The sequence below is a fragment of the Rhipicephalus microplus genome, chromosome 8 (genome assembly GCF_043290135.1).
Source record: "Rhipicephalus microplus isolate Deutch F79 chromosome 8, USDA_Rmic, whole genome shotgun sequence".
NCBI classification, from domain to species: domain Eukaryota; kingdom Metazoa; phylum Arthropoda; class Arachnida; order Ixodida; family Ixodidae; genus Rhipicephalus; species Rhipicephalus microplus.
This window is the reverse complement of record NC_134707.1, coordinates 59803741-59831631: the sequence shown is the minus strand read 5'-3', so window position 1 is coordinate 59831631 and position 27891 is coordinate 59803741. Positions and strand designations below refer to the sequence as shown.

General features: G+C 47.8%; 1 protein-coding gene across 1 annotated transcript; it reads right to left on the bottom strand.

The window, feature by feature from the left end:
- Positions 1-307: 307 nt before the first annotated feature.
- LOC142769072 (uncharacterized) lies at positions 308-27197 on the bottom strand. Its single transcript, XM_075871925.1, has 4 exons — positions 26838-27197; positions 26052-26237; positions 22126-22236; positions 308-5316 (listed from the first exon to the last, which is right to left on the bottom strand). The coding sequence occupies exons 2-4, from the start codon at positions 26116-26118 to the stop codon at positions 5123-5125; spliced, it is 372 nt and encodes a 123-aa protein (XP_075728040.1). The 5' UTR covers positions 26119-26237; positions 26838-27197; the 3' UTR covers positions 308-5122.
- Positions 27198-27891: the final 694 nt, after the last annotated feature.

The window sequence follows — 27891 nt, the reverse complement described above, 5'->3', positions numbered from 1 at the left end:
TGCCCTTGTTTTATATCTGGAAGACATGGGTCACCAGGCATAATTTTGCTGCTACTGTATCCTTGTGCAGCACATTGTTTCCGCAGGTACCAACGAAAGGACTCTGCGTTAAATGTAATCCACGTCGTCCGCTGCCCGTTGGACACTGCACTCAAACGTTCACCTACGATAAAACGCACCTTACAATTTCCCACACAGCAGAGAACGCAAGTGCAGAACACTAAAACACGCGAGGGGGTGTGTCATCGCAGACGAATTTTACAAACGTGCCTCATTGAGTGAAAGAGTCATGAGAAGGGGCTTAGCCTTGTGTAGACATCATGGGGCACATTGGTTCTGCTGCCATTTTATTGCAAGATACAGGATAAATTTACACACATGAATTTGCATGTTACATGAGCATGTTAGAAACATAGAGAATTCCCATTCAACTTAGTGCCCAGAGTAGAGGCACAAGAACTGTCCCGAGCTCACTGCATTGTCTAACCATTCTACCAGCTCCAAGCAACTATTTCTTTGGTCATGAAACTACCAGCCTGAAAATAGTGTGATGCAACCACACCAACCGAGAGACTCGAAACATTTCATTTTCAGCAATGTTTCACAGCTCACAAAGATTTTGGTTTGCAGTCCACCAACAGGAGGGAACACCAACAATATTTATTGAAGTTTCTGTACAAGCATATAAGCAGAGCTCCCTCTAAAGGAGTACTGTCAAATTTCCGCAAGCAGCCCCTTCATGGAGTGCAGCTGCCACACCAGTTAAGTTACTGTAGAGTTCAATCCAGAGGCACGAGATATATCCACAAGCCAATACAAGATGCAAAGCATGGCTTAACACCTTGACAATATAACAGCGTATATGTGTTTTAAGATTTTAAAATTGACCAAAATAGAAGATCCATTGCTGCAAACAAGGCAGCCTTTTGCAACAGCGACAATATGCTGTGTTCCAAAAGCAAACGCGAAATCTTTGACCAGCAACAGCAGCGTCAGGGCAGCATCATACTAGCTTCATTTACACACAACTGGTGCAAACAAGGCAACCATCACTATGCGTTCATGCTACAAATCTCAACAGGACAGCCACCTGGAAGGACACACATTTGAACGATGGCTCAGTGGTCTCGCAGGGCTCTGCTTAGCATGTCCCGGCAACTCTGCAAAACCTTGCAGAGTATTAAAGGCAGTGGCCGTTCTCTTCCACTTTAAAACAAGCAGAATTAAAAGAAGGCAAAACATCATAGCCTTAGTGGAAACCTGCGACATAAAAGTGAGCATTGCTGTCAGCAACTTCCCATACATGGTCAGTTGTACGACGACGGTCTTGTATAGTTCAGCACTTGCATGCATGGCCTTCAAAAATATATACAAAAAAAAAGGAAGCTCTGCAAGCATTCCACCACAGGAGACTGCAACTATTGCAGTTATTCTGGGACAAGCAAAACCGATGTGGGACGAGTTTTCATTCCAGCCAAGGGGAGAGGGGGGACAAACGCGGCTAAAGCCGAGACCAAACGGTGCAGCCCATCTCCGTCACTTGGAGGGAGCGTGCGATAACATCCCCCACCCGGGAGGCCTGCAGTCGAAGCTACACCCGCCTTGAAAGAGAACAAAAAGTGAGGGAGTGAGGGAAGGGGGGTCGCTCAAGCAACAACTCGTGATTGTGATCACTGGCAAGCATGCTAGCTCGGCTGCCACCAGCGGGCGGCTCACATACACTTCTATGTGCAGCACTTGAAGTGACCGTATTCTAGTACACCAGCATTTTGTACAGTTACGTCACATTGGATCCAATCTGATTTAAAAAAGTTGATCTGCCAGCCTCATTTCATATAGCATTACAATTCGCTGCTTTCGCATTCCTTGTTTCACCCTTGCGATGAAACTGCGACATTTAGAGGGGCCCTGAAACAATTTTTCAAGTGACCATGGAATGAGTTCACTAGAAGAGCTTATTGCCTCACAAACTCAACGCTGCAAAAAAAAAAAAAGAATCATTCTAGTGCGAGCGTAGTTACAAAGATTTGTCGCATGCTGCTATCGCATTTTCTCTTCTCTCGTCCTGACGAAAGCACTGGAAACTGAGCAGGGAGGGATGGCAGGAAGCAAAGAAAATACGTCACGCCTCGTGACCTTGAGCACTCTTTTCTTTCTTCTACTGTGCGGCTTTTTCAGCGTGATCGCACACGTGGGCAAGTTGCGGCCTCTCGCGGTGATTTCTGTAATGACCGAGTGCGACATGTTCAATTCAGCAAATGGCTAATGATGATATGTGGGGTTTAACGTCCCAAAACCACCATATGATTATGAGAGACGCCGTAGTGGAGGGCTCCGGAAATTTCGACCACCTTGGGTTCAGCCAATGGCTAATAGATGGCTTTCTACGAGTGATTTTAAAGCACCTTCCATCATTTGTCAAGAGAAGAGGAAGCAATGTTTAGCTGACTTTCATAATTTTATGTGAATTCCAGGCCGCGTGCAGCGCTATAATATTTGGCTCGCGTGTTCTTGAGAGCCTCTACTACCGATCGGCAGCATTTCCTGACCATGCTCAAAAAGTGTTATGCTGGGGTCCACCACAGCTCCACCGACATATCTGTCATGAATATGACTTAATAAAATATATACTAACAAATAGCAATGAAAAAAAAGCTAGCAAGAAAAGTTCTGTTGCAGGGCATCAAACCAGCAACCTATCACTCTGCAGCGCATACCACTAAGCCACAAAACGTACATTGTCAAGAGTGTCAACAGCAAGCAATAATTATATGCCATATACCATTTGGTAGTCCTCAGAGCTTCGCAACTTCAGTGCGCTTTCGTCATCAGTATCAAGATGACGCCACGAGCTCGCATTGAGCACGCTCTGAAGGTCGTCGCCTCCTTCCTCCATGCTTTTCACCTCGTGATGAGTGCCGCCTCCTGAAGATCGTCTCTCCTGTGCACGCACTTATCAGACGTTTGATTCAGCAGAGCACGAACGCACAGCCACTCCGCTCGCTGCCATGCTTACGAAAGAAGCACACTGTTCACACACCAAGTAAGTATTGTGAAAGTTCGCATTTGTCCTCTGTATACTTGTTTCCTGCACCTTTGTTTGAACAGCGCGGTTGAAGTGTCGAGCCATGACAGCTCTTGGTCCGTGCCCGTCCTGTGTATGCTCGTTTCGTGCACGTTTTCTGCTTGAGGCACGTGCTGCGAATTTTTAGCAGCTTGCAATTATTTGCGTCACTTTGCAATTTATTGGTGTAGCATTCATTCCTTTGCCCTTGCGTCTAAATAGTGAACAATAAACGCTTAACTACTTTTGTGCATACACGTTTCACTTTCGTGTTACAATACAGATTCCCAGAGAGAGGGATCAGCCACTTTTCTTTTCCGTTATGCACAGACACCATTTTCTTTTTTAACCAGAACGCACAAGTGTCAAACCACCGAGTCGGCAAGCGCGAAGCACAGCGGCCAAATGAACGAGAATACGCACAAGCGCTCAATGAGCAGTGATGTGCACCTGCCTTTGCCAGGCTGTTCGAGGAACAGGACACCAAACCCGCTTCTTTTGAGCACCATCACTGCTATCATTTCTTTCCTTTTCCCAATGCTGCCACCAAGTTAAAGAAGTTTCAGCAGAAGGGTGAAACGATGAATGCACCAGCAACAAATGGTCAGGCTGGCAGCCAACTCTTTTAAATATTGTATCGTGTAACTCTACAAAATGCTGGTGTAAAAGAATACAGCCGTGCCAAAAAAGAGAGGCTCTTCTCGCAGTCTTTTCACATGTAGAAGGCTTCACAATCCATTCCCACTGATGCCCGCCGTGATCGAGACCGGGCCCTCAGAATCAAAGTTCATGGCTGCTGCTGGAGCGAGCCTTTACGAAACCAATACTATAACCATTCCGATTAAATAAACAGACGATGCTTCAGGCACTTCTCCGGGCACGGCGCTTCATGGCTTTCGCACCTTGCCGCTAAATTGCGGTGTTGCGGCCCAGTACAGCGCTGATAAGGAAGTTTGGCGCAGCAGGAGTGGTTCAGCGCAGATAAACAAGTTTGACGCACAATGGCGCAAATAGCACAGCTGTTCCACCCCAGACATCGGCAACCCTGTTGTTCTCGGCGTGTTCCTCCATCAACGCTGCAAGTGTCTCTACTGCTCGACACAAGAATGAGGAGACAAACAGGTGGCACTTCATTCTTTCCAAATACATGCAGATGCAAACATACTATACGGCTGCACATAGTGGCTACTGCGTCATGACAATACCACTCTTCATCCAGATGGTCAGGAGAGTAAAACATTTCATGCATCTGAATGCTCAGAACGAGAGACAAACATTTTCATGGGACTGGTCACGCTTGTAAGGCTGCTTTGCATTAGGAACCACTTCAAAGAACAGTGCAATCACTGCGTCGTCAAGGCTAAAAACGGCACAATGCTAAAAGCAAATTTCGCGCCCAAAGCTAAAAAAAATGTATCCCATGCCATTCCAAAATACAACAGTTGTTACGCTTAGCTTACTAAGCACGAAAGCAAAAAAATATATATATGCATATAAATAATGGGGCCAGCTGGGGAATGTGTCCAAGATGCTAACAATTGGAGCCTAGGCGGGACAAGAGTCCACAGCGCCAAAACTGCAAATAAAAGCGGGAAGGCACCATTCCGAAAGTGGCCCGGGAAGCACTACGCGTTATGTGAACTCAAGCATGCAACAGTTAAGAAATGGCCCCACAGCCAGTCCTCGTGCTGCCCACAATAACACAGCACCTAGAAAAAACAAAAAAAAAAAAGGGTGGGAGACTGGAGACCGGACCAGTCTGTCGCCACAAGCACGTTAAAACTCAAGCGCAGACGGCACAGAAGTGTCCCTTTTCAAAGCCTCAGAAAGGTCGCTAGTCTTTGAAGACGTGTGTCGCGACACTAGCAGTGGTCGTCAGTGGAAAGACGTTCCGGCTTCTCTGAACACTTTCACTGCGTTTTCAGCTGAATATTTCCAAGCGCCAGGGCACCAAAAAGCGTTTTAAAAAAATGTCACAGTTCCGACCGCTTCCGCAGTGCAGGCCATGCCACACGGGAGCGGCAACCGGCTAGTCAACCAAACGCCCAGGCGCATTCTTCATGGGTTGCGCCTGTTCGTTTGGTGCAGGCGAAACCGATTGGCCGGTTGCTGGGGCCGGTTTGCCACCAGGAAAGCAGTCCGGGAAGTTGGAGTCACTGCTGATATCGACTGTGGCAGACTCGAGGTACTCATGCTTTTCCGCATTGTTCTTCTCACGGACTGAGCACCGCTTCTTATGCTGCCTGGTGCCACTGAAAATGAGAGATGGGCATCTCTTAGTTACTTTGTTTGGTTTTCAATGGTGCAAAAGCAGCTGAAGCTATTGTCACGATGAGTCACAAGTACTGGGGGGTTTATTGAACGATCGGGCAGCTAGCTCTAGGACGATGCGTCAGTCGTGGCTGGCTCTCGAGCAGAGAAGAACGCGATCTTCTTTTTTCCTCCAGATTTAGAGCCGCTCTTGCTGCGAACCCACTACGTGCTGGCGGCATTATCCCCCCTTCCGAAAAGAAAAAAAAACAACAAGTACCAAAAAGATGAAAGGAAAGTACATAGCAGCACCGCGATGCTACTACATAGGCACGTGAAAAAAAAATGGAAATTCGGATGAAGTGAAAGTAAAAATTGAAGAGCGTGCCAACATAGGAAACGTCAATGAACGAGAAAGTACGTTCGCAAAATAAACAAAAAACACAAAGAACGCTGTACGGTAAAGGAAAAGTTACGAACAACGCGCAATAAATGGCTTCATGCGCAACACATGAACGACGTCCGGCCTCAGCCGTGTCCTGCTCCGTGCATGGGGTGTTGAGTCCGGAACCACTTCGTAGTTCACGTCACTGACGCGGCGTAACACTTTATATGGGCCAAAGTACCGGCTCAGCAACTTTTCACTAAGGCCACGGCGGCGGACGGGCGTCCACACCCAAACTTGATCTCCGGGGCTGTAAAACACTTCTCTGTGGCGGGTATTATAGCGTCGTGCGTCTGCCTGCTGTTGCTGGCCGATGTGCAGTCGCGCGAGCTGCCGGGCTTCCTCGGCACGCTCTGCGAATTCTTCGGCGTCTGTTGCCAACTCGTCTTCGTCCGGACAAGGTAGCATTGAGTCTAGCTAGCATGGTCTGCACTTCGCGGCCGTAGAGAAGCCGAAATGGCGTGAATCGCGTGGTCTCTTGCACGGCGGTATTATACGCGAAGGTCACGTAAGGCAAGATCCGGTCCCATGTTTTGTGCTGTACGTCGATGTACATTGAGATCATGTCTGCGAGGGTCTTATTCAGTCGTTCAGTAAGTCCGTTGGTTTGCGGGTGGTACGCAGTTGTCCTTCGGTGTCTGGTGTTGCTCAGTTTTAAAACTTCGTCCATAAGCTGCGCCGTGAATGCCGTCCCTCTGTCCGTTATTACACTGGAAGGAGCACCGTGTCGTAACACGATGTGGCGCATGAAAAATTGTGCTACCTCAGAAGCCGTGGCTCGTGGGATCGCCTGGGTTTCAGCGTAGCGTGTCAAATAGTCGGTCGCGACGATCACCCATTTGTTGCTGTCCGCAGACATAGGAAAAGGCCCGAGAATGTCCATGCCGACTTGGTCGAACGGCGTGCAGGGTGCTTCAATGGGCTGAAGCAAACCAGCTGGCTTAACAGATGGTTGCTTTCGGCGCTGACATTCCCGACAGCTCTTCACGTACTTCTTGACGCTTGCCGAAAGTCTGGCCAATAGTACCTCTCACTCACTCTGGCAAGTGTTCGTGAGTAGCCCAGATGACCGGATGTGGGTTCGTCATGGCAAGCGAAGAGGACGTCGTCTCGCATGTCTCGAGGAACCACCAGGAGGTAGGCACGGTTGTTCGAACGAGCGTTCTTCTTGTACAGCACACCATCTCGAAGGCAGAACGACGGCAACGAGCGGAATAAATGACGTGGTATGATTGTGTCCTGGCCCTCTAAATGATCGATGATCGGACGAATCTCTGCGTCATCCCGCTGCCGTTTACTCAAGTCTGATGAGCTAATGGCGCCCAGGAAGCCTTCGTCTTCCTCTGCTTCCTGACTGACGACATGAAGGGGCGCGCGTGACAGTGTGTCAGCGTCTTCATGCTTACGGCCGGACTTATGGACGATGGTGACGTCAAATTCCTGCAGCCGCAAGCTCCACCGTGCTAGCCGTCCTGAAGGGTCGCGCAGGCTTGCCAACCAGCAGAGGGCGTGGTGGTCCGTCACTATCTTGAAGGGACGACCATAAAGGTACGGGCGGAACTTGGTGATTGCCCACACGACTGCGAGGCACTCTTTCTCCGTAGTGGAATAATTGGCCTCAGCACGCGATAGAGAGCGGCTGGCGTAGGCTATCACTCTTTCGATGTCTTCTTGACGCTGAACGAGCACTGCACCGAGCCCAATGTTACTAGCGTCGGTATGGACCTCCGTTTCAGCATCATCGTCGAAATGAGCGAGAACGGGCGCTGATTGCATGCGCTGTCGCAGCTCATCAAAAGCTGCTTGTTGCTCGTTTTCCCAGACAAACGGTGTGTCGTCCCTTGTGAGACGAGTCAGAGGTTCTGCTATCTGTGAAAAGCCATGAATGAATCGGCGATAGTAGGCGCACAAACCAAGGAAGCGCCGGACGGCTTTCTTATCGACAGGAGCTGGTAATTCGGCAACAGCGGCAAGCTTGTCCGGATCGGGACGGATTCCTTCGGCGCTAACTACATGTCCAAGAAACTTTAGTTCTTTATAGCCGAAGTGGCACTTCTGTGGCTTTAGTGTGAGGTCCGCCGATCGGATAGCCTCCAGCACGCTGCGCAGGCGCTGAAGGTGCTGCTCGAACGTGGCAGAGAAGACCACCACATCGTCAAGGTAGACAAGACAAGTCTGCCACTTCAGCCCTGTGAGGACAGTGTCCATCATTCGCTGGAAAGTCGCCGGCGCTGAACACAAGCCGAAAGGGAGTACTCGAAACTGGTATAGGCCGTCTGGAGTCACGAAGGCTGTCTTTTCGCGGTCTCGCTGATCTACCTCGATTTGCCAGTACCCGCTTTTGAGATCGAGAGAAGTGAAATAATGGACACGACGAAGTCTATCTAGCGAATCGTCGATACGCGGTAGCGGGTACACATCCTTTTTGGTCACGTTGTTAAGCTTTCGGTAATCGACGCAGAAGCGTAGCGACCCGTCCTTCTTTTTGACAAGCACGACTGGAGATGACCACGGGCTGTTGGATGGTTCGATAACGCCATCGTCAAGCATCTCGCGAACTTGCGTACGTATCGCTTCACGTTCTTTAGCCGACACGCGGTAGGGGTGCTGGTGTATTGGGCGTGCGTCCTCGTACGTGATGATCCTGTGTTGAGTGATGGACGTTTGGCGGATCTTCGAGCAACTTGCGAAGCAAGACCTGTACTCGAACAAGAGCGCTCGCAGCGCAGTCTGGTTATCGGTGGACAGATCAGGATTGATGTCAATGTTGCTCATTGATGTGTCTGCGTTATCCACTACTTCTGACGTGAGACAGTTGGTTACGTTTGCTACTTCGTGGGCAAACGCTATCGAAGTGCCACGGAAAAGGTGTCGATTCTCGTTGCTAAAGTTGGTAACGAGCAATTCAGATCGGCCGTCACGAACGTGTATTACACTTCTCGCTACACATATGCCTTGCTGCAGGAGGTGTTCTAAATTTGTCTCGGCCACCACATCGCCATCGCTCAAACTACAGCATGTTACGTCGACTAGAACACTGGCTCGGGGAGGAAGCGTCACGCTCTGTTCAGAAATACGGAGTACGTCGACACGCATTCCGTCATCCTGCACGTTGATTGCTCGCTGAGCTGAGAACGTGACGCGGCGCTCTTGCAGATCAATGATAGCTCCATTTTCCTGTAGAAAATCAACTCCCAGAATGACGTCACGGAACATTCACGTAGAACAAGGCAGCTTGCTACGAATGTGTACCCTTGATTCTGTACTCTAGTTGTGCAGGCACCCAGTGGAGTAACGACATGGCCACCAGCTGTCCGAATCTGCGAGTTATGCCATGGTGTGATCACTTTCTTCAGCTGCGTTGTCAGTTTCCCGCTCAGTATGGAATAGTCTGCGCCGGTGTCCACTAACGCATTAACTACACAACCATCAATTGTTACTGCTATGTCGAGTGAAAGCCGGCTATCCTTTGCAGCAGCAGGTGATGTCGGACCAGTTTCTGTACAGTTCTGCGTCAATAGGAGGTCTTCAGCGCTTCGACGTTCAGCGACCCCGCCCCCAGAGGTCGCTTCGGCTAGTTTTCCCGGCGGGGGCTGGGAGATCGTGCGGTAGAGTAGCGCTGGGGCGTTGATGAAAATCGCCTCGGTGATGGCGAGCGCGACTGGCGCCTGGCAGACGGTGGTGCATGCTGCTGGGAGAGGTAGTTTTGGATGTCGCGTGGTCTCTGACCGTAACGGGGTGGCGGCGAGTACGCAGAGAAGCCGCGAAGCCCAAGACGGCGATATGGGCACTGGCGGTACAAGTGATCAGCTTCTCCGCAGTGAAAGCACAGAGGCCGGCGATCAGGTGTGCGCCAAACATCAGACTTTCGAGGAGACGTGCGCCGATCGTCGATGTACTGAACTGGTTGCACTGAACGATGGGCGACAGAAGCACCAGGGACAAAGGGCAGGGGCGGTGGCGTGTACGTGCCTTCGTAGTACGGTATGTGCTGCGCTGACTGTAGTGAAACAGCAGGAACAGGATGGACGAATAATGGCGGCGTTGCAGCAGGGCGTTTCAAGGCTTCCGCGTAGGTTGTCTCACGGCGGTATTCAGCAGGAGCTGGCACAGCTGTATCATGAGGCAAGGTGTCCCGGAGGGCCTGGTGCAGCTCATCCTTGATCACAGTTGCAATAGAGTTGACTGTAGGATGAGGTGTAACACCAGCCTTTTGTAACTCTTCACGTACTATATCACTGATGAGTTCACGTAGACAGTCGTTGTTGGTTCTAGTGGCGGTGAAAATGTCGGCAGTAGACATGCCACTGACTTGCCTGTCGTATTGGTTGGATCGCTGCTGCAGCATTTTTTCCATTGTCACGGCCTCGGACAAGAACTCCGCGACCGTCTTCGGAGGACTTCGCACGAGGCCGGCAAAAAGCTGGTCCTTGACACCGCGCATCAAGTGACGCAACTTCTTGTCCTCAGTCATTCTTGAATCAGCCCGTCGGAAGAGGCGCGTCATGTCTTCGACGTACGCGGTCACAGTTTCGTTTGGCGACTGGACGCGGGCAAGAATAGCTCGTTCAGCTCTTTCTTGGCGGTCAGTGCTGGCATATGTCTGCAGAAGTCTACGACAGAATTCGGGCCACGTCGTCAGCTGCTCCTCCCGATTTTGATACCACGTGCGAGCCCCGTCTTCGAGATAGAAGTAGACACGACCCAGTTTCGCCGCGTCGTCCCACTGATTCAAGTTGGCGACGCGCTCGAAGTCTGCCAACCAGTCCTCAACGTCTTCGCGCTCCGTACCATGGAACGTCGGCTGTGCCCGTGGGCTTTCCAACGTATAGCGGTTCGGCGACGTGCTTCCCGTGCTGGTTGCCAAGGTTTGTACCGAAGTGCTGGTCATGTTTGTTGACGTGGTAGGAGCAGTATCGTTGACTTCCGGAGGTAATCCCCTGATTCGGCGGCTGGTCCGATGCACGGGAGTGTTGACTGGCACTGGACTCGTATTACGGCTTCCTGGGGGGGTCTGCAGCATCCGTGGGGCTACCCAGCACCTTCCACCAGTTTGTCACGATGAGTCACAAGTACTGGGGGGATTTATTGAACGACCGGGCAGCTAGCTCTAGGACGATGCGTCAGTCGTGGCTGGCTCTCGAGCAGAGAAGAACGCGATCTTCTTTTTTCCTCCAGATTTAGAGCCGCTCTTGCTGCCAACCCACTACGTGCTGGCGGCACTATGCTGCACTGGGCACATGGTGATAGATACTGAACATTGAAATGATGTTAACAGCTTATTGGAAAATTCGGTCTCTTAAAGTTCAGCACAGAAGACCATCTCCAAGAAGAAGAGCAAGGTTAATAGACACGCGTATCATTGGCTAAAATACTTCCACCTGTGCAACAGTACAGGGACGTTCAATTAGGACATATGTACCACCCGTGTCACACGGTAAGCCTAATGTCAATAACAGCAAATGTCATTCGTTTGTATTGTCACGCTTGCCGTCATATGGGTGAACCAATGCATTCGATGAAAATGAACTTTTCTTCCGAAAGCGTTTCCGAAACATTCTTGTTCAATTTCAGAACGAATGCGTAGCCTCGACGCCAGGGACCTTTTAGGGATGGCTACTGCCCGACATAAAAGTAACTTTCGTAATTTGTAACTGTCATACTCTTTAGAAAGCTACCCTCAAATACAGTGGCTGGATGCCGGCCACAATTTAACTGTCTGATTGCGAGCGTTTTTTGGCGAGGCAGGTGGCGACTACACGAATTAGCTGATGCTGTCTCATTTCTGCAGCTGGAGCATCAATCGTACACCCACGCTTCAAACTGACAGCATCTGTTGAAAGTCGCGCGAAACGGCTGCTTTCGTAATCTTGGAGCAACTTTTTAGTGATAAAAATTATGTTGAAGGGTGCACGTATGTTTCACGCAAGTATTGATATGCTTTTATTTCTACAGGAGGGCTAACGTGTGTGCAATCATACACATCAAACGCGAAGGCTTGTGAGACACTAGCTAGAAACCAGATTTAAGTGTTCCCAGACTGTAAGTTACATAAGTGTAAAAGTATATATATGTGTGTATAAGTTGCTGCAATTCCTACCAAGGTGGATTCATATCAACTGGCCCGATATAATTGCTTATTGGACAAGTAGCACTGATTTAGCTTCACTGCGGCACATATTGTTGCAAGACACTACCACGTTAGACGAGCTCTTCAAAACCTCCGGCCCTGGAAGTCGTGACAGAAATAGATAAAGCCAATAACAAATTGCCTGTATTTTGACCTGGAGAGTCCGTTCTGGCTGCTCCAAAATAAACAAATCTTTAACTGCCTGCTAATTAGCATTAATGATATAAAAATAATGCAGGCCTATTTCTCGCGAAAGGATACGTGCCTTGAAATAAGGTTGTGCAAATATGACACACTTTCACAAACAAAAGCTCGCCCCTGAAGGAAGAGGATGTTATTGAACTTCTTATTACATATGCTATCCGCAAATATTTTGTCATCATGGTCTCATCCAAATAGCCTGTAAGGAAATGTGTAGCCAACCACGACTGTGATGCTTGACAGCCACACAACGGCAACAAAACATTCCATGGCAGCTTTGAGAGCCACTTGCAAAGATGTCAAGAACACCAGCCAAACATTAAAGAGTAAATACTTACCACAATAGTTTCAGGACAGACCAAATGCAGTGTTTGGGGTGAGAAAAATTGCAAAATATAAATCCTTAGTCCAGTTAAAAAGAGAAAACTCGATTATTTTAGTATGGATATTTTTCTCAGAGAACAGGCAATTCGCAGTGGTGAGAACGCCTTCCAGCATTTCAGAGCAGCTACCTCTGTGTTTGGTGCACGCACGGGCTTTCCATGACACACACAGAGGAAGAAAAGTTAGTTTTAATTTAATTTATTGTTCGCTCGCTTTACGTAATCATTAATACAGAAGCAGCAAGTGCACGAGATAAGCACAAAAGTAAACAAAAGTAGGATTTTGTACAGAAGCACTGACACAGGGTAGTGAAGGATATTGCACCAACAAGCAAGCCATACCATGAAGTTCATAGCAGTGCGCACATGCAAACACACATATTCAAAGCTCGTTACAGTAAAGCCTTATTAACATGTACATACATGCGGACAACCTGCAGGAAACACTGCTAACTCTGCACTAAGCGTGGGTGTACATAACCACGTGCATAACCGTACATAATTGTGTGCAGGGTTCCCCTTCGAGGTAAGGGGGAGTGGAAATTTGTGGCAGCCCCCCCACCCACGCCTATAAGTACTGATTTGCATTTCTTTACGTGTGCCGTTGTCACAGAACGAGCGCTAAAAAACGGGCGCGCCGCCAAATGCTTGCGATAACGCGCCCAGAGAGACGCGGCGAGGTCAACGAAAAAAAAGAAAAGAGAAAACAAGCATCCAAGGCTCCCCGGGCGCGCGACGCCTCTCCTCTCGGAAGCGTAGCTTCGCCGATGAACCTCCTCACCCCACAGCGGTGGCCGGGCAAGCACTGGAATGTTCCAGAAGGAAATGGGCGTGTATGCCGGGTTGACTCATCTGTCGGGGACGGCCCCCGTACAGTCTCGCGCCTCTCCCCAGCCTTCGCTGCGTATCGCACCGACGAAATGACAAGAACTTTCTAGAATGTGGCCCGGAAGGTATTTAATCGAGCAGCCGAGATGAGAGATCAGGAGAAGACGGAATTTAGCGCCAGAGTGCGTAGGGATCCCGCCGTGTAGTCGGCGAAGGTTTGTCCGTAGGGACGAAGCAGGAGATGAAGAGGATTTCCACCTGAGGGGTGAAGGCTCGAGCTACAGGCAAGAGCGTGTGTCTACCGCTATCGAGCGAGGACGCGTGGCAACAGCTGCGTGTGTGAAGCCGACGTGTTCGGACGAAAAAGTTTGAAGCTTGGAGAGTGGCCTATTGACGACGGGAGGTTTCCTGGAAGAGAAACTTCGAGGGCTGTGGAACGACAACAACGCTGGACTTTGAGTGAGTGATTCTCGGAAGAGTATCATCCAGACATTTGATCCAAGTACTTTGGACTGAATAGGTTTTCTATCTCTTTAGTCCTTAAGTGCCTTGGTTGTTCAATGCATGCGACTGCATTGTAGTGCGTATCGTTGTCTGTGACCGTTGTTCCAATTGTGGTTGATTGTACTGTTTAGTACGTTGTTTGTTTGGTGACGTATTGTATGTAACTATTGTGGAGTGTGCATTCTTGTGTATTGTTTTCGATCTGCCATTTTTTGAGAATATAATTGTTTTGTTTATCAACTCTCGGCTCTGACTTGTTCTTTGGACCACAGCCGGCGTCCGCTGGCGCACCGAGAAGGACCACTTCTAAATTGTCCACGCTTTCGTGGTGCGGTTCGGGGGGCCGATATTTCGGCCCTTGGAATTAGCCCGGCGATAGCCTCCCTAATTAACGGGACAGGTGTGACAATTAATCTGGCGTCCGCGACAGGACCTTTTGGTGCACAGTGTGTCCAAAGTAGTGAGAAAGAGCCTCGAGTGTTGATAGTGCTATCGGAACGATTTTGTGTGTTGTTCAGTGTTCTCGTTGACGAGTGCAGTGGAGTGTTCTGATAGACTGAGTGAGGCAGATACTTTTTGCACGCGGCAAGGTTTTATTTGCGAGACACAATGGATCTCGAAAAGTTAGTTGCTCTTGGTGAGAAGATGGGTCTTGCTGGTGCCGAACTACGGAAGTGGGTAAGCCAGAAGGAGAAAGAGGAAGCGGAAAGGGCCAGGGAAGAAAAAGCAGCTGAGTTGGAACGAGAGAGGTTGGCGGCTGAGAGGGCCAAGGAAGAAAAAGCAGCTGAGTTGGAGAGAGAGAGGTTGGCAGCTGCGAGAGAGAGAGAAGAAAGAGAGGCAAAGGAGCGACAGCTGAAAGAAGAAAGAGAACAGCAATTGAAGTTAGAGCTGGAGAGAGAGAGGCTGGCAGCCGAAAGGGCGAGAGAAGAAAGAGAAACGAGGGAACGACAACTGAAAGAAGAAAGAGAAGCGGAGATGGCTGAAAGGGAACGGCAGCGGCAGCATGAAATTGAACTCGAGCGGCTCCGTTTGCAACAGCGAAGCGAAACTCCCGTCCAAGCTAGAGTCGAAAGCAGCGAACGGGAGGATCATGGCTTCCGCTTGAACCCAAGCAAGTTGCTCGTGGCGTTTGATGAAAGGAAGGACGACCTTGACGCGTACCTTCACCGATTTGAGACGATTGCGAAGAGCCAGAATTGGCCGGAACATCAATGGGCAACTGCTTTGAGTACTTGCTTGAGTGGTGAAGCGCTCAGTGTGTACGGTAGGCTTACGCCGACCGATGCAGCCAACTATGCAAAGGTGAAAGGTGCTTTGCTGAAGCGATTTAGATTTACCGTGGAAGGATTCCGGGACAGATTTCGGACAGGAAAGCCAGCTGATGGTGAGACGGCTACGCAGTATGCCGCCCGACTTTGTCATTATTTCGACAGATGGATTGAACTTTCTGGAACAGCGCAGGAGTACGATGAGCTTAGAGAGCTCCTAATTAAAGAACAATTTCTTACTAGTTGCCACCCAAGTCTGTCGCTGTACTTGAAAGAGAGGAAGGCTGAGTCACTTGAAGGAATGCTTGAATTGGCTGATCAATTCTTGGAAGCGCAAGGTGGCACTAATTTGGCCAAGGCCAAGAAAGATTGTCCCGATGAGTCGAAGAAATTGGCTCCCGAAGAAAAGAAGCGTGCACCAGAGAGCATTCCGCGATGTTTTCTGTGCAACCGAGTGGGTCATCGCGCGAAAAACTGTCGGACGATCTTTACGAGCCCTACGGCAGTAAAATGTTTTAAGTGTGGTCAGACTGGGCACAAAGCAGACGCTTGTCGGAACGGAGTGAGTCAAACTCACCAGGTATCCTGTGTGCAAGTGGCACCGAAATCTGATAATAATGCCGTCACCGATGGATTCGTAGAGTTGACGAATGGGGAGAAAATTCCTATTGTGGGAGCTGTAATGTCAAAACGGCCAACCAGTGTTACGAAGGGAATGCCAACGCTGCCTGGAAAGGTTGCGGGGAAGAAGATTACAGTTCTAAGAGATACCGGTAGCTCCACGGTTATCGTGCGGAGAAATTTGGTACGGGAAAGTGAGTTGACCGGCAAAACGAAACCGGTTTGCTTAATTGACCGTACAGTTCGGATGCTTCCCGAAGCAGAGATTGAGGTTGAAACCCCGTACTTCAGCGGGAAGGTTACTGCTTTATGCATGACGACCCCCCTGTATGACCTTGTCATAGGAAACATCGACGGGGCGCGAGGGCCGAATGATCCGGAATGTTTGGGAGAAGACTTTAAGATAGAGCCCTCGCCAACCCAACGACCGCGAGATACAGTGGAGGAGCAACCCGTGACGGATCCCACTCGAGCCCAAGGTGAAGCCGCGGTGCAAGGGACTATGAATAATAAGATGATCGTGTTGAACGAGTTCACGGGCCGGGCAGCTGGACGTACGTCGGCACGACCCCAACCGACCGACAGTGTAAAGGAGACGGAGTCGGCCAGCCAGGCCAAATGTAGAGACATGAACAAGCTGGTAAATAAACAGACCGGACCCGTCGAACGTCATGACCCGTTAGCAGGGTCGGAAGTGACAACGATGGCTGAGACGCTGCCTCAGATACCGTCGTTGGAAAAGGCTCGCCGAAAAAGAACAAGAAAAAACAAGAAGAGATCGAGCGAGCACCGCAAGAAAGGATGCAAGCGCAGCTCGAAATACACAGGATAAGTGCTGAAGTCGAATAAGAATGTGTTCGGCAGTGCTGAGTGCCATACGTTGTGTTAATGTTGTGTTATCCTGTGTCACAAGCGTCGAAGTGTCCGTGCTGTGATGTGATGTATAGTGTTGTATATTTGTTGTAATGAGAGAACTTTGTACGTTTGTATTGTTTGGAATGTGTGATGACGTGTTGTAGTCATGTACTTGTGGCTATATTTCATGTGTTGTAGAATTGAACTACAATGTACGATTGTATTGAGCGATCTATTGCGAATGTGAAGTGTCAGGAGCGACGGTTTGTGTTACAGTCTTTCAGAGTGTGTGGTGACTGTTCGCGCTCGTTTGTGTGGTTTTGAATATTATGAGATAATATTCTTAAAGTGGGGGGCAGTGTCACAGAACGAGCTCTAAAAAACGGGCGCGCCGCCAAATGCTTGCGATAACGCGCCCAGAGAGACGCGGCGAGGTCAACAAAAAAAAAGAAAAGAGAAAACAAGCATCCAAGGCTCCCCGGGCGCGCGACGCCTCTCCTCTCGGAAGCGTGGCTTCGCCGATGAACCTCCTCACCCCACAGCGGCGGCCGGGCAAGCACTGGAACGTTCCAGAAGGAAATGGGCGTGTATGCCGGGTTGACTCATCTGTCGGGGACGGCCCCCGTACAGTCTCGCGCCTCTCCCCAGCCTTCGCTGCGTATCGCGCCGACGAAATGACAAGAACTTTCTGGAATGTCGCGCGGAAGGTATTTAAACGAGCGGCCGAGACGAGAGAGCAGGAGAAGACGGAAGTTGCGCCAGAGTGCGAAGGGATCCCACCGTGTAGTCGGCGAAGGTTTGTCCGTAGGGACGAAGCAGGAGATGAAGAGGATTTCCACCTGAGGGGTGAAGGCCCGAGCTACAGGCAAGAGAGTGTGTTTACTGCTATCGAGCGAAGACGCGTGGCGACAGCTGCGTGTGTGAAGCCGACGTGTTCGGGCGAAGAAGTTTGAAGCTTGGAGAGTGGCCAATTGAAGGCGCGAGGTTTCCTGGAAGAGAAACTTCGAGGGCTGTGGAACGACAACAACGCTGGACTTTGAGTGAGTGATTCTCGGAAGAGTATCATCCAGACATTTGATCCAAGGACTTTGGACTGAATAGGTTTTCTATCTCTTTAGTCCTTAAGTACCTTGGTTGTTCAATGCATGCGACTGCATTGTAGTGCGTATCGTTGTCTGTGACCGTTGTTCCAATTGTGGTTGATTGTACTGTTTAGTACGTTGTTTGTTTGGTGACGTATTGTATGTAACTATTGTGGAGTGTGCATTCTTGTGTATTGTTTTCGATCTGCCATTTTTTGAGAATATAATTGTTTTGTTTATCAACTCTCGGCTCTGACTTGTTCTTTGGACCACAGCCGGCGTCCGCTGGCGCACCGAGAAGGACCACTTCTAAATTGTCCACGCTTTCGTGGTGCGGTACGGGGGGCCGATATTTCGGCCCTTGGAATTAGCCCGGCGATAGCCTCCCTAATTAACGGGACAGGTGTGACAGCCGTCACTTTTAAAAAACAAATAAATACAGTGCCAAAGCAAATATTCGGGAGTTTTTGAATAATCGTCATCATAAGCCTGACTGCGTCCACTGCAGGACAAAGGCCTCTCCCATGGTGAGCCAGTCAACTCGGTCCTGTGCTTGCTGCTGCCCTAACCCGCTTACCTTCTCTGGTAATCCAGTTATTTACCCTTAATGACCAGTAGTTATCCTGCCTATGCGCTACATGCCCGGCATATGTCCATTTCCTCTTCTTGATTTCAATTATGATATCCTTAACCCCGGTTTGTTTCCTGACCCACTCAGCTCTCTTCTTGTCCCTTGAGGTTACACCTACCATTTTCTTTTCCATTGCTCACAGCGTTGTCCTCAATTTAGGCTGAACCCTCTTTGTAAGTCTTCAGGTTTCTGCTCCATAGTTAAGTACCAGCAAGACGCAGCTGCTATATACCTTCTTGAGGGATATAGGTAATCTACCAGTCATGATTGAGAGTGCTTGTTAAACGTGCTCCACCCCATTCTTATTCTTCTAGTTACTTCCATCTCATGGCTCGGCTCTGCGCTTATTACCTGTTCTAAGTAAACACCTTTTACAACCTGAAGTGCACTATTACCTATCTGTGCACTATTACCTAGTATTTGTATAGCGTACCGCAAAACATTGCATTTTGGTCGCTGCCACTGTACATGTGTCATAACGTCAACCGCAGTAAGCGTTTGGGGTCTGTCCGCAAACCAATCCGAAATAGCCTGCGACTCGCAAGGCTTGCAAAGCCCCTTTGCGGTTTAGGAAGACAAACGCTATTCGAAAACTCATACGGAACCCATACGCAAATGCTACGCCTGCCATGCCCACTAACTTAGCGTACGCTATTTGAAAACTACCTATTGCCTAAAGTGGCCCCCATGATGCCATTTATTTCCTTTTGCCAATGTTCAGAAACGTTTGCCATACATACTCGTACGATTGTGACACCAAAGCGACACCAAAGATCATTTCTAAAATACTGCGAAGTTCGCACGTCGGGCACATGCAGCCAGCACAGTGACTGACATTGCGAAGAAAAAGACATAATTGGCTGTCCGCGATAAATGTGTACTGCGATCTGCTACTTAGCGAGCGCAGACAATTTTTTTGAGACGCGGCACGGTTGCGAGATCGTCTACTGGCTAGCTGCATGCAGCGCTTCGCCTACTTGGTGTACACACCGAGCCGAGCCGCTTGCGCCCACTCCACTTCACACCGAGCACACATGAGGCGAGAAGCATGGTGCGTTAACACAACGATGCGAGCTTTCTGCGAGCTATGCTCTAGTAGTCCTGGCAGCGTATGGAGGTGCACTTGGGCTGTCGCCTCATAAAAGCGTGAGCTACGCTTGCTGCCTCGGTGCCCGCAATCCACAATGCTCCATTCCGCAACAGCGAGTCGCTGTCATTTCTGCAATGTGGTGCACGCTGAACACGGTACGGCACAATGATTGAGGTGGCAGCGATCAACGCCTAAGCGCTCTCAGGTAGTCGCCAGTTATTAAAAGCGTGCAGTAGGCTTAAAGCGGAGCAACGCCGTACACGCATGTTGTAAGCGATCAGTCATACTAGCGTACCTTTCGTAAGTCGCCACATCGCCTTTGTTCTTTGCCAATGGTTACGAGAAAAGGCACCGCTGTAATTCCGCGGAAGTCGGAATAATTGATTGGCGGCCGATTACGTGCTTTTTCAGCAGTGCAAATACAGCAGCGCAGGTGTACAAGGTGGCAACCTTCACGTAATATCCGCTCACGATGCGTGCTGTCAACATAACATTCGGTTCCAAAACCACCTTGTAGCGCAGAAATGGCACAAATAAGACAAAAAAAAGACCCTTTTGAAGCAGTATGGCGCAGTCATTTGCAGTTGGCGCAGGTTTTCCACCACTGAATTGGACTTCTTGGACGGTGGTCTAGAAGCTACCACCACTCCATAGAAGCTGCCAGGGGTTTCACCTTAAAGGCTTAAAAATACACTACCGCTCCGTAGGGGGCACTAGTCATGTAGGACATCTCAAAGCAGGTAATTGTGAAATGTAGAGTCATGCACAAATGTAGCACGTTTAACATATTACAACAGCTTTTGCAAATAAAAACTCCAGATAACAATCTCACACTAGTAACTATATACGGTTGTTAAAGATTCGACTGCGCACAAGCTTGTCAAAAAAAAAAAACTAACAATATGAGTTCCGGCAAAAACAGGAACCAGAGAACTCGTTTGAATGCTAACCTGTTCGTATCCTGACTGCCAATGAATGCACAAGAATATGCATTAGAGGCGTTAAAAATAAACGGCACGCACCCGCATTGTTCAGTTACAATATTGCAAGAGCATCTTATTTTTATTAAGTTTAAAATACCCAATATTTAGGCTTGTGCCAAAAGCGAATTTTAGGTTCGAAGTGAGAAGTGATTTTGCTCGAGTAATTTTGAATCGAATTTGAATAGCACACATATCGCATATTACAAAGAAAAATGGGCATATTTTTCCGGACCTAACTAACCAGTACAATATTTTTCAAACATTACAACGAGGCCTGTGCAAATACTATGTTTTTACATCAAAGGAAGTGGATGCAACTTTGAATTTTGGCTGGATCTGACGCAGTAGATTTCCAGTGATAGCCTATAAAATATGTTACGTTTTAAAACTTGCTATACTTAGGGCGCAGCAGTCAGTATAACAAGATTTTAAACTAAAGAAAAAATGAGTCTGTGAGAATAATACTTTTGTTTAACCTTGAAATGGGGCTTCGCGGCAGTGCGGATTTCCGTCAAGTACGCGTTCTCACGGCTTAGCACCTCTTCGCTGCAGTGAAACCACTTTCACCGAGACGATTACATGCGAATTTATATGCACTTGGTTAGGTGCTTTTGCGGATCCATACCCTTCCACTGCCGTGAAACCAGCTTTACAAAATGTTACATGCGGATTAATGTGCATCTCTATTCGGTCTTTTCGATTAATTCGATAGTTTCAATAACTTAAATATAATTCGAGGCGAATTCATATACCGCAGTATTCATTCTCAGATACTCAAAGCATTCAAATATTCCCATAAGCTTATCAATACTGCTTTTACCTTTTAAGTTTGTACTTTAAATCCACAGAACAACGTAGCACATTGGATTCTGGGACATATTTCCATTGGAGCAAGCACTGTCACATTCGCCTCCAAATTTGCCTAACCAAATATTGCAATGATTTGGCAAATCATGTCAGGGTCAAAACGATGAAAATTTATTGCGCTAGAACAGATCAGGCATACTGCTGGCCATGATGGCACGTACCACACCCGATACATGTGTGCGAAACTTGTTACCAAGTCGTTCCTGAAATGCCTCTTTATGCAGGAACACTATGCAAACGAGCAAAAGTTCAAATAACTAAACAGTGCACTTTTGAGTGCCAAAATGTAATTGAGTTGGGAATCACTACTTAGCTGAAGTTCTCTTTCGATTAACAGCACACGGCATGTTACATGCATTCCTACTCATGGAAAGCTTGTACTCGTACAGATGTACACAGACTAGCTAGATGAAAAAGGGAACCTTAAGGAACCAAGACGATACACTCCATTAACAGGAGTCTACTAACGGAGAGTTGAACTGAAGTGCAGATTTCAAGTACAAACCGAACTTACCAGAGGCAGTTGTTGAACTAAAGCAGCCACTTTGTTTAACGAATTTCTAGTCACTCAAAGCCAACTCATGTTTATGTTTCTGATGCGCCTCTTCCCGATGCTGAACTGCAGTACAATGTGCATATTTCTTGCCACAGCTGTAAAGACACTAAAGAGGACCATCAGTACAAAATTCAAGTACACAGGAGCCTCAATATAACGAACTGGATATAACGAAATATTGGTTATAATGCAGTAGATTAATAATTACACTAGATATACTGTTAAATATAACGAATTTTTAGATATAACAAAGTTATTTTCGTGTAACATGCAACTTCATTATAAGGAGGAGGTCTGAGTGTATGTCAATGTCGATCAGTATTATCAACATTATGCCGCGCTGCCCTGAAAATGCAACCAGACTCACCAAAGATGGATCGTGGTGCCGAGTTCTCTTTGTGCCCAATAGATGGGCGGTACTTTGCAAACTTCCGTGATTGCGGTGCGGCCTTCGACGTGGACGCCTGCGGAGACGAGACTGGAAGAGAGGAAAAGTGCGATGCTTTATTGCCACTGTGACAACATAGTGTTGCAACACGGAACGTAACGAGAGGGGGTCCAGCTCACACTATTACACTCAAATCTCAATATAACGAACCCGGATACAGTTAAACACCTTTATAAGAGGCATGCTCCAGGCAGTAATTCTTTGTCTTTTATACAAGATGTCTTATAAGCGGAAAACCTCGTATGCATTTTCATATCCCCCGTATTTTACTGTAGGCATACTAAAGTCTATTATGTCTTTTCTGCAACCTAATAAACGAGAAAACTGGGAACGATTAAACAAATACATCAGACCACCAACATACATCTCATCACGACGGTATCATCCTTAGAAAGTGTGTGAATATATGTGCCGAACATCAACGTCTTCATCAAGTCTTCCAAAAAACATTGTGACCGCCCCTTCCACAGCGTTTCCTTCCCTTTTAAAAGAGTATGTGGTCACACAATGATATTGTATGCTGTGATTTAGGTATTTTTTATTTGTTTTTTATTTTTTGAGTGCCGTGCAATTTAACTTGTCCCCACTGATTTAAATGTACTTTGAATTTGTAAACCCCCCTACAACAATGCCCCCAGAGGGCGCTGTAGGTATGAGTATAAATAAATAAATAAATAAATAAATAAATAAATAAATAAATAAATAAATAAATAAATAAATAAATAAATAAATAAATACCCATTTGTCTCTTATATAAGTGTCTCTTATAAAAAGGCTTTGACTGTATAGCAAAATATCGGTAGTAATGGAGTAAATGAAGAATAGACTTGCAATAGATACAGTCTAATATTAATACACTTTTGTAATAAATTTTCTGTTATAACAAACTTTTCATGTAAGATGGAAGATTGTTATGAGGTTTGACAATGATTGTATGGTTTAACCTCCCAAACCGACGATATCATCATGTAGAGGCGCCTAGTGGATGGCTTTGAAAGATTCAACCACCTGGGGTTTCTAAACATGCACCGAAATGCAAGCACATGGGCTTCAACCATTTTAACCTAAAAAGGGTTCAGTTTGTCCGCTAACTTGTCGATTTAAGTTTACGGCTATGGGTTGCCACGTAATGGTGCAGCCTTTAAAAGCGTTTCTTCGGCACATGCTCAATGCATCAAATGGACGTTACCTGCAGAGTTTATTGTGCTTAGTAGAAAATCACGTTGCCCGAGACCCAGATTTTTTACGCCCATTAATCTGCTCGATAACAACAATGCACACTGACCTTGATACAACGAACACAAATATAACACATCATCAATGACAACAAAGTGAATGATGAATTGTCTTGAGATAGGTAAAGCATTATAAATATACATTAGTAGTCAACCGCTGCTATTTGGACATGCCTGAATATTCACTTGCTTTCACAAGCCTCATTGACGTCAAGCTGCAGAATCACAGAGAATGGAACAAGCGCGAAAAGAACGCCCAAAATGTCAAGACGCTAAAACTCCCGACAGCGCAAAATTTTTCTAAACTTCAGCCCTAACTGCAGGTCCAAAGTGGCCTTCAAGCAAAGTGAAGCCCATGCCTCTGCCGCACCTTTCATCTCATAGCCTCAAGCCCCTTTCGCAAGATTATCAGTTGGTAGCCATAGCAAAGTCCAAAGTGTATGCTATGGTCCTTGCGGCTGAGGTAGACTTAATACTGTCACAGGGTCGTGACGTGGCCAAAGACAGGAAACTTCATGTGGGGATTTAACTGTTTATTTGGGCGAACCTGTGCCCTGTAAAGGGAAAGTCTAATTACAGCAGCGGTCTTGCACAGATAGCAGTCTCGGACTGATAGCGGCGAACGCAGCGTCGGCCTTCGATCAACAACTGACAAGCGACGAAGCGCGTCGGCATTTATACCCTTGCCGTCGAATGTTCTAGCGTTATCGCTGGCGGTGGCGTAGGTTCCAGAGCAATCTGTACCGTTCGCACAGTGGGCGTGATCTTATCGAAATGATCTACTACAGTCCGGAACCTTCTCGAAACCTGCCGGCGCGGTTTGCGCCGAGAATCGTGTGGTGGTCCGGAACGATAACACAAACTTGTGAAATGGAGCGTTGTGCCGCACTGCAGCGGCGTAGCTCATAGTTTCTGGCTCGGGCGGCGGTGTTTCGGGAATTCGAAGCGATTGCCGGACTTCTTCTCGCACAATGTCGGCGATCGAATCCCCTTGAGGCTGCGCCGAAGGCAACAGTTTGCGCAGCTCTTCCCGCACGATCGCTCGGATCGTTTCACGCAGGTCGTCGGAGTCACTGACTTGAGCAGCAGCGCATTCTGGAGTCAGGCGACGATTATACTGTCTGGTGCGCATGTCCAGCGTTTTTTCGATGGTGGTCGCCTCGGATACAAATTCTTGGACGGTGTTCGGTGGATTTATCATTAGTCCCGCGAAGAGCTCCTGTTTGACCCCTCGCATGAGGAAACGAACTTTCTTTTCCTCCGGCATGTCTGGGTCAGCGTGACGAAATAGGCGGGTCATCTCCTCTGTGAAAATTCCAACCTTTTCATTTGGTAGCTGAACCCGGGTCTCGAGTAGAGCAGCGGCCCTCTCTTTGCGAGCGACGCTTGCGAACGTTTGCAGAAATGCGCCGCAGAAGACATCCCACGTTCGGAGCGTGGACTCCCGATTCTCTAGCCAGGTCCTTGCGGTGTCTTCCAGGTAGAAGTACACACGACGGAGCTTTTCTTCGTTGTCCCAGTGGTTGAGGGCGGCCACACGGTCGTATGTTTCTAGCCAGGTTTCCGGGTCTTCAAACGATGAGCCATGGAACGTTGGTGGTTCCCTGGGTTGATGAATGACGATCGCGGGCTGGGACGCTCCGGTTGTCATTGTCGCTGCAGTCGAGGTCATGGTCTTGGTCTGCCACGCCTTGTCTTGTTGAAGGCCGTACTCCGGTGCGAGACCTTGCTGTCGGCGGCTCGTTCGCTGCTCTTGGTTGGCGTCGGTGTCTTCTCCGCGACGGGGGCTGGGTTCACGGCTTGACGGGGGCGTCCGGTACATGAATGAAGCAGCACCTCCACCAGATGTCACGGGGTCGTGACGTGCCCGAAGACAGGAGACTTCGTGTTGGGATTTAACTGTTTATTTGGGCGCACCTGTGCTCGGTAAACAGAAAGTTCAATTACAGCAGCAGTCTCGCACAGATAGCAGTCTCGGACTGATAGCGGCGAACGGAGCGTCAGCCTTCGATCAACAACTGACAAGCGGCGAAGCGTGTCGGCATTTATACGCTTGCCGTCGAATGTTCTAGCGTTATCGCTGGCGGTGGCGTAGGTTCCAGAACAAGCTGTAACGTTCGCACAGTGGGCGTGATCTTATCGAAATGATCTACTACAGTCCGGAACCTTCTCGAAACCTGCAGGCGCGGTTTGCGCCGAGAATCGTGTGGTGTTTCGGAACGATAACAAAAACTTGTGAAATGGAACGTGGCAATACTATGACAGCGCAGTGTGTTGATGGTGTCGGGTTGTAAACACGGCCGTATATAAAATGATTGTTTAGCTAAGTGATTGGTAATGCGCGGGACCTATCCCAGTTGTGAGCATACCACACGCTATTATTAGGCAACAACTCAAGTGCACTGCCAGTCACGCTGCCTCTGTGCAAGGCGGCTAAGCGCACTGCACAGATGTGTTGCCTTCGCAAAAAAAGTAGCTTGCCATCATTGCACCTATGTGTGCGGTGAGGAATGTCATATGCAATTTCGTTACATTCAGGTTTGAGTGTAATATAAAGAAAAAGTTCAGAGGAGCGCTGAAAGACAAGAATAGAGAAGTGCAACTACTCACTTGGCTCGAACATACGCAGCTTGGGAGTGTCGCTGACGAACGTCTCATTTGCCGCATTCGACTGCATCGAGCTCCACGATGGACTCGCCGATGTGCTGGCGACGTCCGTGCTCCTGCTACGCCTGTGGCGGCGCGGGTGTGGGGATCCGTTCGGAAACCGGACGAATGTCACGTCACCTGTGCAGCCTGATCCAAAGCCAGAGCCAATAAAAAGAATAGGAACAAACTGAGAGGGGCACCTAACACAGCCTTAAACTCATTAGACCACGTACTACGGTAAAAATTTGTTAGCGTGTACTGGTTTTAAACACACTGTCACGTCATTGTGATGGCAAACGATTCAAACCTAAAACAGTAAAGATGAAACAGACCCCAGTGGGTGAACTTAGGCCCAGGACAAGAAGGGATCAAAGTACAGGCAACACTCGCTGAATGACAGTAACGGTCAGCAAGAACATTGGTTATCAATGGTCTGCTACTCTGTGAAATGAGTACGCTTTTATACAGTGTGTCTAATTTTCCAGCATCATTGTTGAAGCTCCCGTTAGTTTTAGAGTGAACTCAGTTACTCATGTTATGCGCGCCATCCTAACAGAAATATTCTGAAACTATTGCAAACACTGCGACACGACCCAATATACCTTGTTGAGTGGATGAAACCATATCAAAGTAAAATAAAACAAGCGTAGTTGTGATAAATTGTGATTATGCACAGCCCTGTTGCGATACTTGGCAGCAAGGCCTTAAGGGATACAAGATGGATTAATCAGAGCCAAAAATTCTCACCTTCAAAGGAGTCGTCGAGTTTAATAGACGGTGGAGCGACAGACTTCCTTCGCACTGTGGTGGCCAGCTGCCAATCAGGAGCGTGGAGCAGACTTGCGAGATCCAGCTGACCGTTTGCCCCGTCATTTTGTTCATCCGCCCATGTGACACCGGGACCCTTCGTCAAGGCAAAAAAAAAGTCAACAGTAAATTATACAAATGGGCAAATGATAATTGAACAATTACTGCTCATGCAAAATGGTGGCCATTGGTCGTTTCCTCTACATGTGCACAGGTAGCGCTGCTCCGAATTTTTTTTTAACTAGTCTACGGAAATATGTTATAGTGCTACTTATTAGTATCATCGATGACGTTAGTGTCTTCTTATTTCCATCCAGATTACAATTGCATAAGAAAAAAAAAACGCAAGACAGCAGGAAACCAAGATATTGCTTTGTTTATGTTTCTTTTCATTAACCTCGATTCTTTCACTTTTTTTATTAGTTGAAAAGTGTGTTAAGGGGAGACGAAGGTCTTAAAATAGCACGAAATTGTAAAAAGTGCCGACTTTCGAAAATTGAAATTTGAGGTATTTGTAGTCGAATGTATGTTTTGGAAAACTTTTATATTATGGCTAAATACCATTTCTTTTTGTTAAAAGCTGATTATTTGAAATTACATATGTTTTTAAAACTGAAAACAATTTCCTTGGCATTGTTATTTTTATGAAGTGAAGCGCCTTACAGAAGTTTTGAGCAAGTTTCTGTGAAGACATCTAAACAAACTTGGTACCATTCTTTTCCACACCATTTGAACTACAGGCTAAAGCTTTTCTTTTTCTCTGAACCTTGATATATTTGTAGTTATATAACAAATACCAGCTAATTAGAGGAAACTCACTTTTACTTTCCCGGTTTAAAAATTATTTATGATCAAAGAAATAAATTTTCTGACGTCTAGTTTGCCTTAACCTGAGGGATGAACCTTTACCTTTACCTTTACCAAGTTACTTGCGTCTTACGTCGAAGCGCGCTCTGAACCCATGATTTATTACGCAGCACCACCGCCAAGCGTA

Excerpts from the sequence above, each read along its gene's own strand:
- LOC142769072 (XM_075871925.1), bottom strand. The coding sequence starts at position 26,118 with ATGCAGTCGAATGCGGCAAATGAGACGTTCGTCAGCGACACTCCCAAG. Across the intron at positions 22,237-26,051 it reads GCTGCGTATGTTCGAGCCAA|TCTCGTCTCCGCAGGCGTCC; the intron begins GTGAGTAGTTGC and ends CCTCTCTTCCAG. Across the intron at positions 5,317-22,125 it reads GGCACCACGATCCATCTTTG|TGGCACCAGGCAGCATAAGA; the intron begins GTGAGTCTGGTT and ends TCTCATTTTCAG.